Below are 14,432 nucleotides of genomic sequence, written 5' to 3' on the forward strand. Positions count from 1 at the left end.
AGATGACAAAACCTCAGTCATTGTTTTTTGACGTAATGAAGACAGTCTGTTATATGACGCATAGTTGCGTCATCATCTTATATACATCAAATCAGCAGGTGTAGCAGTGGGCTGTTGCTCCAAATAATGTAACGTGAGGTCGAGGGCTTCTGCTGCATCATTGTGTGGCACCATCTCTTCTTTGTCGCTTTCAGGCTCATTGTCACTTCCGTCACAGCAGTCCACTTCTTCCTGGTCTTGAATCACAGCAGCAACTAAATCAGCGTCAGTAAGGTTCTCCACACATGCCCCATCCGCTGCCATCCACTCATCTGCATCTCCTTCACTAGCTTCTTCACATCCAGGGGATTGTCTGTACCATTTGTAGTAGATTTTCCTCTACATTTTCAACTAGGTTGTCCTGAAATTCAAAAGATGTCCACAGTTTTCTCCACGATTTTCTCAGAGTATTTTCTGAAATATTCTGCCATGCCTCAGCAGCCAAATAAACAACATCCTTCACATTGGTCTTTCTTATTTTTTCCACTAAAGGAATGCTATCATCTTGGGTCAGCATTCTTAAAAATTGTTTTCTGTAAATCAGTTTTAATGTTTGCAGTACGCCCTGGTCCATCGGCTGCAGAAGTGGTGTAAGATTCGGCGACAAAAACTTCACCACAATTTCTCCATCACTTAATTCCTCAGTGTTGGGGTGAGATGGCACATTATCAATCAAAAGGACTGCACGGGGAGACAAATGATTTTCTTAGAAAACTGTTGAACAGAGGGAACAAACTGGCCGTGAAACCATTCTTTGAACAGCTTACCATCCATCTGTGCTTTTTTCTGGTTACGATAATGTACGGGCAGGGACTACAAGTTGCAGTTTTTTAAAGCTCTGGGCCTAGCAGATTTGCCGCTCAGCATTAAAGGCAGCTTGTGATTACTAGCAGTGTTGCTGCACGCTAATAAAGTCACATGATCTTTGCACATTTTAAAACCAGGAATTTGGTCTTGTGCTTTTGATGCCTGGCTTATTGTTGGCAATGCCCTAAAATTAAGGCCAGTCTTGTCAGCATTATAATTTTATCATTTTTTCAAACTCACGCAAGTATTCCTTTGCTGCATCACGGTCAGAAGAAAGCTTCTCTCAAGTAATTGTCAGCTGATGAATTCCATGACGTTTTTTGAATCTGTCCAATTCGCACTAAAAGTCTCATCACCATTCATTAATTTGTTCAGGTAAACAGCCTTCTCCTGAACCAGTGCTCCACTCGAAGGAGTTCGCCTTTCTCTTTCCTGGATAAACCAAAGGAAAAGAGCTTCATCCACTTTATCGTACTGGGACGGTTTCAAAGTCTGCCGAATTTTGAGTGTTTTTCTCAAAGACATTGCACAGGACTGTTCAAGCTTCATTTGGTTCTTCTTCCAATCATAAATGGTTGCTTTGCCAACACCCAGTTCCTTTGCCAGTTTAGATATTCTCATCATTGTCTATCCGCTTCAAAGCATTCAGTTTTTCTTTGAGAGTTAACGTTGCATGTTTCCGTTTGCTCAAGACGAAAATACATACACCGCTACACCTGAACGAATACAATACAACTGTTACGTGTGCCAGCGATCGATAACTAACATAACCAAGCGCTTTGCAAGCCACTGACCTCAGACACTACAAAGGTTTCAACAATGCCCAACCCCAAGGGCAGGGAGTGAGAGGGAGCCATTGTTCCCACACTTGTTCCCATTTGTTACCATGGTGTACCTACTTATCTGCTTGGTATACTTCATTCTAGAAACTCATCACCATAATTCCGACTAAACCGAACCGGTAATCCGAACAAGGTCCGGTCCCAATTAGTTCAGATGAACGGGACTCTACTGTACTACTTAAGAGAAAGCCCAGAAATAGACAAAATACATTTGTTGTTAACAAATGTGAATTGCTATTAATCTGGACGAATAGCTCATGACAGTTCACGCACTACAAAATTAGCATTTATTGTTTCTGCTTATTAAATTACAGTTCACTTGGAACAGTTGCTAAACAGGGAACACTATTGCAATAGTCAATTGATATACATTACAAGAATTACTTTACAAAAATTACCTACCTGTTCAAGGTGTTTTTTAGTTTCTTCAGTGCGTTTGGAAATCAAGAATATTTTGCTGAAAAAAATGAATTTTAATGGTGTAATTATAGCATCAAACAGTTGGTTCTAATATTGTGCAAGAAAGAAAAATATGTAAGAGGAAAGGAAATTTTAAATAGGTCCAAAAGGTTTGATTTTGGGTCGTTATTTTCAATTTTTAAATGACCTTATTGACAAAGAACAAATAGGTTCAGTCCCTTCTTCTAACTGTTATAGTCCATCCCCATGAGCTCAATAACATTTCAGACTGTCTCATTGTCCCTGTATTTGCATTCTGATCTAAAACACATTATGGTTTCTAAATTTTTTATTACTTTTTTTTTTCTTTATCAGTTTTAACATCTCAAGCATTTCTGTTGTGTTAGTGCACATTTAGACATCTCCTTTGTTACAGCACTTTGTGGAAAATATCATACCACTGGACATAAAGTGGACCCTTAGTTCCAGTATCTTGTGAAGTTTTGGCATATTGCGCTTGTTACTGCAAGCAGTACCATATGCAACTGTTACATAATCATAGTGTGTGTCCAGATTCCAAATAGATCGTCCTATGTATTTGCTCTGTGTTTTTATATTTTTTCCTTCATATTGTGGAACAGACCTGTTGTGTTGCATCTATTTTTATACACATGAAAATTTTAGATATAGACAGGCCAACAGACACAACACAAAAGGTTTTGTTCCAATCTTATTTATTTTGGGTGAAATAAAGTTTTAACAATAATTGCAATATGGCAACAAGAGGCTTTCATGAGTCCAGAGTTCATCATACAGTTGAAGTGCACTATGGAGTACAATGATAGATTTTGTTGACTATATTCCTTACTTAGAATAAAGTCTCCTCAGGTACTGGCAGAATTGTGTAGTGGAACATTCTCAAAATTAATACAAAACATTATGGGACCTAATTCACTAAAACTTGTATGTGATAGTACAGAGATGGAACAGTAATTTATAGTTTTCAGTGTATTCTCCAGAGCCATGAGATGTTGAAAATTAGCAGTAAGATTCTGCAATTCCTGCACCTTTCCACTGTGATAACTAAGGATGCATTTGCCATTATGCAAGACCTGTTGTGCTTTTATGCTATTATTTTATCTAGTCGTAAGACAGAAACATCCTCGGAAAGACACAACGAAATCATTTAGTTGTTCATTTTGTGTCCCGAATCCAAAATACCTAACACATGCGTAAATGCAGAAAAGTTACTTTATCCAGTATTGGTAAAACACTCTTGTTTGGTGAGCATTTCACCTCTATATTTAAAGTTTTGAAAGTCAAAAGAACTGTGTAAATAATTTGAGGAGAAAAGGTAAAAACTCACTGAATAGTAGAGTCGTTGAGTTATGGAAAGGCACATAAAAAAGACTGAAATCTTTGCTAACTTTTGGATGACTCCTTTTTTGACTTGAGTACACATACATAACGATACTCGTATACCTGTATGGCTACATTATGCCAGCTGAGTACACTGTGCTGGACTGCCATTCTACAGCTTGACCCAGGTCAAGGGTTATATCTGGTGGAGTGGACGAGATGTGAAAGGCAGGGAGTGGGAGGGAGGATTGGGGAAGGGTTGCTGACAGTTGGGAGGAAAGCAACAGGTGCATGTGATGGGAATGTGACACAAGCACCAAAAACAGCACCAGTGAGGTTGGTTAGTGTGCAATGACGATGACTGGTGGAGTGGATTGGAAGGGGGAGACAACAGAGAAAGGGGAGACTAGGGGGAAGAGGGTGTGGGTGTAAGATGCATGAAGTTAGGGTCCTGGGACAGTGTGGAGATGGATGTGGTACAGGCTAGCAGAGTTTGAGGCCAGGATCAAAGGATGTGTTGCAAGGACATCTTCCATCTATGCAGTTTCAATAACTTGGTGTTGGGGGAAAATATCCAGATGGTACAAGTCATTAAGTAGCCTTCTAAATCAAGTATGTTGTTTTGAGCAGCAGGTTTTGTCAATGGGTTGTCAACTATGCTCTTCGCCAGTTTAGCATTGGCCATACATCTGGGTGAACAGCTGGGTGCTAATCACGCCCATATTAAATGCCACACAGAAATTGCAGCGGAGCTAATGTATGATGACTGCTTTCACAGGTGGCCATGCTACTGATAGGATAGGATAGGATAGGATAGGATAGGATGGGGATAAGCCTGTGACAGGACTTAAGTAGGATGTATTGCATGGGGGGAAAAATACATGTTGACCATTTACAGGACTACAACCTACAGTACTATGAGGTTGGAAGTGTATGTGTTGTAGTGATGGATGAACATATTCGATATTGTGGATGGACAGCGGAATAATACACGGGTAAAATATTCATAATTTCTGGGCATGGTAACAAGTAGTTAGCAAACAGTATGGTTCAGTTGCTCCATTGCAGGATGATGAGGGAGTTGGTTCTTGGCAGTGCGTGGTGGACTGGGGTCTACACGTACGTGGCGTCCCCTCCCCAGGATAGGATACAGCTATCAAAAGGCAGGTATTGTGTTGATGGTTAGTGGGTTTGATAGGATAGTGATAGCTATCAAAGAGGTGGAGGTCAAATGCCCAAGAAGGTGCCATGCTGGGCTGAGGAGCACCAGATGAAGCAAGTCAGAGGGAACATATTGACAATGTGTAGAAGTAAAGGAAAGGTGTCTTGGCCCTGCATCCATCTCGTGAAGATATCATCAATGGACTTAGACCAGACAAGACATTTGGGATTTTGCGTAACAAGTAAGGTTTCCTGTAGATGGCTTATATATCAGGTGGATATAATTAATGTTCAGCTACTCATGGTGGTCCAGTGTGGGCTGTATTTATTATATGGCAGCGAAATTTGGTAGATGTGCTAATGTGGAACCGGTCTGGAAAAAATTTGTTCCAGTTTTGGCCACCAGGTTCAGATCTGCCGCGGTTCGCTGTATGACGGTACGACATCCATACTGCGCACCTGCTGCTTTCCTTGCAACCATCACCCACTCTTCTCAACCCTACCTTCTCCTCCCCTCCCTCTCCCCCTCCACCTCCCCCTTTCCTCCCCCTCCACCTCCCCCTTCCCTCCCCCTCCACCTCCCCCTTCCCTCCCTTTCCCCCTCCACCTCCCCACCTCCTATCTCTCCTCGCCCACTTCATCCAGCACAACACCTCTGCTTGGTTAAACAGAAGTGCAGTTCCAGCACAGTGTGTTCATCTGGCACAATGAAACGATACAGATGTGTTAGAGTGTGGCTGTGTATGTGTACTCATTGCGAAAAATGATTTGCCCAAAAGCTAGCAAAGTTTCCAATCTTTTTTATGTGGGTTTTGATGAGTCAACACCTCTACTATTTGGTGAGTTTTTACCTTTACTCCTTAAATTATTTTCATTTAATCAGAACTTTCCATTACCTTATAGCTGTTGTGATACAACAGTGTGATTTACGATACTTGATGAGGTATTGGCTAAGTTCCATACTTGAACATTGTATAACAGTTGTTACTATTTTTGACTTCTGAGAATAAATACCTGTTCTCACTTCTAAGAATTTATACCTGCTTTCAGTTCTAGTGAGTTTTTTTCACTTCTTCCTCATTGTGACCCAAAAAATACCATTTTGTCTATCTGAAATTTACACAAGTTATGTGGGTAGGCTGTGATGGATTCCTGGAAAACAGTTGTATGCAAAGCAGAATCAAAAACAGAAATGAGACCACAATAGATTATGCACATATAAACAACCAACTAAGTGGCCTGAAATTTGAACAGGTACTGAGAGTTTTGGGCAGAAATTCTGCTGTGTATGTTAACACCTTCGCAGAACACAGGTTTTTGAGAATAACTTCTTTTGTGGTGTGGGTAAGAACCTTCAAGATATTTTGTGATGACTTTGTGTGGCTGTGTGATAATAGAAGGGTTTGAGGGTACTAGCACTCGGCGCACGAGCGATGGGAGACAGCATCTCCGAGGTAGTGATGAAGTGGGGATTTTCCCTTACAACCATATCATGAGTGTACTGCGAATATCAGGAATCCAGTAAAACATCAAATCTACAACATCCTGCAAGAACAGGACCAGTGATGATAGGAGAATCATTGAACATGACAGAAGTGCAATCCTTTCACGAATTGCTGCAGATTTCAATGCTGGGCCATCAGCAAGTGTCAGCGTGCAAACCACTAAATGAAACATCATCAATATGGGCTTTCAGAGCCGAAGGCCCACTCATGTATCCTTGATGACTGCACGACTCAAAGCTTTACGCCTCGCCTGGGCCCCTCTACACAGACACTGGACTGTTGATGATTGGAAATATGTTGCCTAATCGGACTAGTCTTGTTTCAAATTGTATTGAGCAGATGGACGTGTATAGGTATGTATGGATATAACCCTGTGACTCCATGGACCCTGCATGTCAGCAGGGGACTGTTCAAGCTGGTGGAGGCTCTGTAATGATGTGGGGCATGTGCTGTTGGAGCGATACAGGACCCCTGATACACCTATATACGTCTCTGACAGGTGCCACGTACGTAAGCATCCTGTCTGATCACTAGCATCCATTCATGTCCATTGTGCATTTCGACGGTCTTGGACAATTCCAGCAGGACAATGCAACACTCCACACATCCAGAATCACTACAGAGTGGCTCCAGGAACACACTTCTGTGTTTAAACACTGCCTGTATACAACAGCTGGTCCATGCCGTAGCATAAAGGTCACTACAATTTCATTTAACTCATAACTGATATCTATAATCTCTTGCAATCCACCAGTCAGTCATAGTCATACACACATGCCATAAACATCACCCTTCTCAGGTTGTGAATCTGAATATTATCCTACTGTTTCTGAGGTGTTGGCTGAACGACCGACATTTCTTCTTTCTTGGTCTTTAAAGTGAGTGTGATATGAGTTCGCCCATTACTTTGAGTCCAAAAACGTGTCGTCTGAATTCCTTTCGCAGGAGTAGTTTGTTTCGACCACTCTTCTTTTTTCTGTTCACGTAATTCTTCGATTTCCTCTTTGGTCAAAAGAACGAGGGCTGTGGATGTGTAAGATTTCACGACCATTGTAAAATCCTCAGCATTCTGAATTACAGCTGTATTTGGTCTGGAAATATTATATTTTGTAGCCTGGTGCTTCAGCAGGCCTCCTACACCATCATAAGGTCCCTTCCCGTGACCAGTAGCACTGTATACCCAGTCAGTTGGCACAAGCAACCTGCTAACATCCTACTTATGTCTCAAGGCACCACTATCCAGCCCCTATCCTAAACACAGTGTTCCTCCTCATCAGCCCCTCGTAGCACCCAGACCCTGCCTAGCAGACTTGTTCAAATTCCCACATACCCAAAAACACTCTACCAACACCCCACCAAATACAGGTGCAACATTCCAAGAACACTGTTGTTAACATTTCCACCAAAACATTCAGTCCCACAGTAGTTTCAGTCCTATCCAAAGGCCTTACCTTTAGCGCTGCAACCAAATTTAACCATGCTGGACAAGTTGATCGCCTACTCACCTTGCCCCAATCTCTACAATGGAAACACTTCTTTGCCACCAACCCCTCCAACCAGAGCCAACAGAAACCCAAAGTTAAACCCTGCTTCTCCCAGTTTATACCACCATCCAACCATGGTCCTCTCTCCCTCCCACCTAACTACCCCTGGTCAACTTCCATTGATTCCTAAGAACATCAATCTTTCAGCAGAAGAAAGGACAACCATGCACAACCTCAAAGCAAATTGTTGTACTGGTAGACAAAGCTTCCACTACTGTCATTACGAATCACAGTGACTACCTGATGGAAGACCTCTGCCAGTTATTTGACTTCTCTACCCATGAACTCTGCCAGAGTGTTCCCATCCCAAATGTCCAACATCTCCAACCCCTGCCCCTCCCAGAATCTCTCCCCTGGATCCATTCCCCCACCCCCACCCCTATGACATCCCACACACAAACCAAACTGTGGCAGGAATAAGGTAGACCACCCTGTGATACAACATGTGGCAGAACATAAGATGCTGATTTCAGTGGCTGCTTCACATCCCTAGCCATCTGGATCCTCCCATCCATCAGCTTTTCTGAAATGTGCAGACGGGAGTTATGCTTACAATACAATTCTCTGTTCCCAAAATTATCCCTATCATACCTCAACCTACAGTAACCTACTCCCCCCACACCCTCCTTCCAATACTTTCCACCCCATTTGCCATATCATCTCCTCCCTATTGATGTCTCTCACTCTCCTTGTGTGTTGCACTCAGCCGACGCAGCCCCGTCCCCCTCCACCACTGCTCTGCCCATCTTTCCCCTTCCCTGCTCCTTTCCTTTTCCACACCAGCTTGCCTCCCTGCCCCATAGATTCCTGACACTGTGCCTGTTGGCAGTCTTGTTATTCCCCACCCCCTCCAGATTGCTACTTATGGTCTGCATGACAGCTGCATCCCAATCCAATCTGCCATAGGTGGCAGTCAACTATGCGTGAGGTGTGCTTGCTTGTGGTGTGTGTGTGTGTGTGTGTGTGTGTGTGTGTGTGGAAGTAGGCTTTGGCTGAAATCTAAATTTGTAGCAGTCTTTACATTGTGCCTGTCTGCAACTCAGCATACCATCTTTACAGTGAGTATTAATCTATCTTTTGTCTCATATTGTTTATTTTCCAACCTGGAGTGTCCATTGTTTAATATTGCAACTTAAACTATAGTATTTGTTGTAACTGCCTGCAGGCATCATTTTATGAAAATAACAGCTGTTAAAGTAGGTTTTCCAGAAATTCATTACCTAGATGGATATAAAAAATTCTCATTTCTGCTATAACATATGGTGATTCAGTTTAACACTTTCTGATAGCTGTTGAAAAAATTTTGTTACATGTATTTTACTCTTTTCTAGATACGTCTGTCTTCTGTTAATACTTATCCTCAGAAGTATTGTAATGTGAAAATGGTTCCACTGGTATTTTCTGGGAATAGCAAACTTGTCAGAGCACTCCCAGCACCTAAGGACTCTTTTTCATCGGTAAGAGATATATTCTGGCTTTTATAATTCATTAAAGATAAATTGCAAAGTTTTTAATTTCTGTTTTTGTTTGCTGTAAGTGATGTATGTTGCTATATTATGATGGATAACATGAGGAGGTAGATCTAACAATAATTGATATTTAGTTCAAAAAATAATTGTAGGTTGGGTGTTTCAACTCCAAAGCCCCTTCTCTTCATTGTGTTTTTGAAAAAAGGGATGCATAACTTTCAGAAATCAGGTCTCTGCATTTTTTTCTAAAATCAATATGTTGACATATTTGGCATTTCTTGTGTGTGTGTGTGTGTGTGTGTGTGTGTGTGTGTGTGTGTGTGTGTTCTTATTTTGTTGTGTTTAATACTATATCTATGTTCTATAATGAACCTAGGAGTTGAAATTTCAGGGATAGTTTGTGGAAAAATGATTTGAAAAGTTCCAAAATTTGTTCAAACAATATGCTTTATGGAAGTGAGAGAAGAGTTTTGAAGAACATCAAAAAGCAAAGAGATGTTCATTGTAGTCACCTGGTTTAAAACAATGGTATAGTGAAATAGTGTCTAAAGATGTGAAGCAAATGATTTGATTTGTAGGTGGTGAGAATAAAGTTGATATTAAGTGGTACTGAAACTTGCAGACAATGGGGCTTATCAAAGTAAAATGTGACTGTACTCTATGATGAATGCAGAACCCAATGCCAGTTATGGCTTTGCCCTTTAGTTCTCCTCCCTATCTCAGTCTATGCCGAGTTTCATTATTGTGTAGTCCAGGGGCGGGCAGGAATCCTGCACATGTGCGGTGCACTTGCATGTGTGCAGTTAACAGGTATTCTCCGTGCACACCGGGGCAAGTTGGTCACCCGCTTCTCTCCCCTCCCCACCATACTCTCTCTCTGCTCCTTCCTCTGTAATGCTTTTTGTTTCCTAGCTTGCTTTATTGAATGAAGGCATAATGTTAGTAGGAGTGCTTGAAAGAAATCATGGTCTGGAAGAGTACCTATTACCTACAATACGTTTTATTTAATTATCACAGCTGGAGTTTACAATATGTTTAATGTCTGGAACAAAATTTCTACACACAGACAAATGCAAACAGTTAAGTAAATTTTCATCACTGATGTTTGCTCTTAACCGAGACTTATTAATTTTCATGACAGAAAAAAATCTCTCACAAACGTATGTCGAGCCAAACATTGACATTATCTTCGCGGCTTCACGATGGAGACAAGGAAAGTCTTGCTGTGGAAAGTCATGATAAAAGTCTATTACACATCTTGTCAAAAGGAACTTGTCTCTCAGATGAGAATTACACTGTAGATCTATTAATTCCATTTGCAAACTGGGATGAATATCATCTACAGAAAGAGCAAATGGTCTCGAGAAATGTTCAAAAGCTTGGGATAAATGTATCCCCAAATCACTTGAGAAATTCCTCTTTTATTGCACTAAGTACAGAAACATATTCTTTGCAATTCCGTTCTCGCACAGTAGACAGAGTAGGGAAATGTGCTGCATTACCTGATGATAGCTGTCTTTCCCACAGCTCAAGCTTGCTAGTGAAGGCATGTACCTATTCAGCCATTTCACAAATTAGCTGATTTTCTCCTTGCGAACTTGTGTTCAATGCATTCATGTGTCCAGTGTTCAATGCATTCATGTGTCCGGTAATGTCCACTAAAAATGCAAGGTCGGCAACCCTCTCTGGATCTTCTAATTTGGGGCCATACCTTCCTTTGTCCTTTGAAAACTGTTTTATTGGTATTCTCAGCTCAAAAAATCTTCTGAGTGCATTACAACGGCTAAGCCAGCGCACTTCACTGTGGTATGGTATGTCACCGCACTCTTCCCCAATTTTGCACCGAGCGAGGTGGCGCAGTGGTTAGACACTGGACTCGCATTCGGGAGGACGACGGTTCAATCCCGCGTCCGGCCATCCTGATTTAGGTTTTCCGTGATTTCCCTAAATCGCTCCAGGCAAATGCCGGGATGGTTCCTTTCAAAGGGCACGGCCGACTTCCTTCCCTAATCCGATGAGACCGATGACCACGCTGTCTGGTCTCCTTCCCCAAACCAACCAACCAATCTTCCCCAATTTTAGCTGAGTATGTGTGAAACTGTCAGTGTCTAAGCCCATGGGATCTCAAATAATTAACTGCCCAAGTAACCACTTGCATGACGTCCCCCAGTTTTGCTGCTTTTGCACAGAGTACTTCTTTGTGCAAAATGCAGTAGATGCTGTACAATGATTCTTCTGTATGCTGTAGCTTTTTTCTTAATAATACAACAAATTCCATTTGTTCCCCTTTCATTGCAGGTGGTCCGTCTGTTGCCACTGACACCAAACGTTCCCAGTTTAAGCCAGCTGAATCGACAGCTTCTTCAACGGCTTTTAGGATGTCCGCACCAGTAGTTGTAATTTTTAAAGATGTGTTGTTGTTGTAGTCTTCAGTCCTGAGACTGGTTTGATGCAGCTCTCCATGCTACTCTATCCTGTGCAAGCTTCTTCATCTCCCAGTACCTACTGCAACCTACTACATCCTTCTGAATCTGCTTAGTGTATTCACCTCTTGGTCTCCCTTTACGATTTTTACCCTCCACGCTGCCCTCCAATACTAAATTGGTGATCCCTTGATGCCTCAGAACATGTCCTACCAACCGATCCCTTCTTCTACTCAAGTTGTGTCACAAGGTCCTCTTCTCCCCAATTCTATTCAATACCTCCTCATTAGTTATGTGATCTACCCATCTAATCTTCAGCATTCTTCTGTAGCACCACATTTCGAAAGCTTCTATTCTCTTCTTGTCCAAACTATTTATCGTCCGTGTTTCACTTCCATACATGGCTACACTCCATACAAATACTTTCAGAAACGACTTCCTGACACTTAAATCTATACTCGATGTTAACAAATTTCTCTTCTTGAGAAACGCTTTCCTTGCCATTGCCAGTCTACATTTTATATCCTCTCTACTTCGACCATCATCAGTTATTTTGCTCCCCAAATAGCAAAACTCCTTTATTACTTTAAGTGTCTCATTTCCTAATCTAATTCCCTCAGCATCAGCTGACTTAATTCGACTACATTCCATTATCCTCGTTTTGCTTTTGTTGATGTTCATCCACACTGTCCATTCCGTTCAACTGCTCTTCCAAGTCCTTTGCTGTCTCTGACAGAATTACAATGTCATCGGCAAACCTCAAAGTTTTTATTTCTTCTCCATGGATTTTAATACCTATTCTGAATTTTTCTTTTGTTTCCTTCACTGCTTGCTCAATATACAGATTGAATAACATCGGGGACAGGCTACAACCCTGTCTCACTCCCTTCCCAAACGCTCCTTCCCTTTCATGCCCCTCGACTCTTATAACTGCCATCTGGTTTCTGTACAAATTGTAAATAGCCTTTCGCTCCCTATATTTTACCCCTGCCATCTTTAGAATTTGAAAGAGAGTATTCCAGTCAACATTGTCGAAAGCTTTCTCTAAGTCTACAAATGCTAGAAATGTAGGTTTGCCTTTCCTTAATCTAGCTTCTAAGATAAGTCGTAGGGTCAGTATTGCCTCACGTGTTCCAACATTTCTGCGGAATCCAAACTGATCTTCCCCGAGGTCGGCTTCTACCAGTTTTTCCATTTGTCTGTAAAGAATTCGCATTAGTATTTTGCAGCTGTGACTTATTAAACTGATAGTTCAGTAATTTTCACATCTGTCAACACCTGCTTTCTTTGGGATTGGAATTATTATATTCTTCTTGAAGTCTGAGATATCATATCTAAAAAGTCCTCGGTCATGTGCAGAGCAGTGTCCACGCCACGGACATAAATGACTAATTGTGTGGTGTCTGAAATATCTGTGGACTCATCAAGTACAATGGAAAAAATCAATAAACTCCTCCACTGCACTCCTAAATTGACAGTAAACGTCACCTGCCATGGCACTTTTACGACGACTTACAGTACGTCAAGAAAGAGTGATAGCTCGAAACTGGTTTGCATTCAGTGGGCAAAGTAAATCAGCAGCGTCATTGATGCACTTCTTTATAAACTCACCTTTAGAAAATGGTTTTCCAGCTCTTGCTATATTAAGCGCAATGCAATCTTATAACTTGCATGTACCGCTGGGCTATCATTGTTGTCATCCTGAAAAATTGAAAACAGTGCTCCATAAAATGTTAAATCAATTAGATGAGAGACACGACGAAAGAAAGTCGCAGATCTCTCGTGACAACAGCAACTTAAGTCGGATTCATGTAGTATCGTCAGATCGCTCTTCTTAAGCTCAGACAGTTTCACCATCTGCTCTGAATGCGATGACAAAATGGTACTCATACCTTTGAAATTTATTAAACATTTCGAATTTTCACGTTTTTGCACAAAGAAAAAATGATTCTCCCATTCCTTTTTAAAAGATAGCAAATCTCCACTTCTCCGTTTCCTTGATTCACTCTGCATTTTCCGGTTCTTGAAATACAACGTTCACTACGCAGTGGTCGCTTCTCATCAACATCCGCAGCTTAGACTGGTATTACACTGCCGCAACCTGCCGGCGGTTGCCACTGCCCCGGTCGACGATTGAACATGAGCAGCACACATGCAGCGCTGTGCGCTCATGAGCCATGTGCAACGCTTGCCCGCCCCTGGTGTAGTCATTAGTTCACTTGATTTTTTCTACGGCACCACCACTAGAAAGTCTAGCCAGGTGTTCAGTCTCAGTGTTACTGTTTCTTAGATGAGCCGAATATTTTACCTTAAAGAATAGAAATCGAAGGAGTGCTGTGACATTGCAGTCAATCACTTTTTGTTAAGAAAATGGTGTCTGATGTTCAGTGAAGAAAGAACTTAACTGATGCAGCACATATAACAGGTACTATTATTACAAATAACATGAAAGAAAGAGTTCATAAATGATTCATAAGTACATGCATCTTACATTGGATTGATTACGTAAGTTAAGGTTAGCTTATTTCATCAGAATGTTACAGGATTGAGTAATAAGGTAGAAGAGCTTCTCGTCTGTTCAAAAAAATTATAGGGATCTGAAAAGATAGACATCCTGTGTCCATCTGACGAGGGAACCTCCCCATCGCACCCCCCCCCCCCCCTCAGATTTAGTTATAAGTTGCCACAATGGATAGACCTTGAAAAACTGAACACAGATCAATCGAGAAAACGGGAAGAAGTTGTGTGGAACTATGACAAAAAGAAGAAAGTATACAAACTGAGTAGTCCATGCGCAAGATAGGTAACATCAAGGATAATGTGATCTCAGGAGCGCCGTGTTCCCGTGGTTAGCGTGAGCAGCTGCGGAATGAGAGGTCCTTGG

At 41.6% G+C, this 14,432-nt stretch overlaps 1 protein-coding gene across 1 annotated transcript in view; it reads left to right on the top strand.

The window, feature by feature from the left end:
- The window catches only part of LOC126194869 (little elongation complex subunit 2-like), a 221,481-nt gene that overhangs the window by 77,949 nt on the left and 129,100 nt on the right, over positions 1-14,432 (top strand). Inside the window, exon 5 of the mRNA XM_049933213.1 lies at positions 8,988-9,113. Within this exon, the coding sequence (XP_049789170.1) occupies positions 8,988-9,113 (126 nt within the window). The remainder of the gene's footprint in view (positions 1-8,987; positions 9,114-14,432) is intronic.

The sequence above is a fragment of the Schistocerca nitens genome, chromosome 7, assembly GCF_023898315.1.
Source record: "Schistocerca nitens isolate TAMUIC-IGC-003100 chromosome 7, iqSchNite1.1, whole genome shotgun sequence".
NCBI lineage: Eukaryota > Metazoa > Arthropoda > Insecta > Orthoptera > Acrididae > Schistocerca > Schistocerca nitens.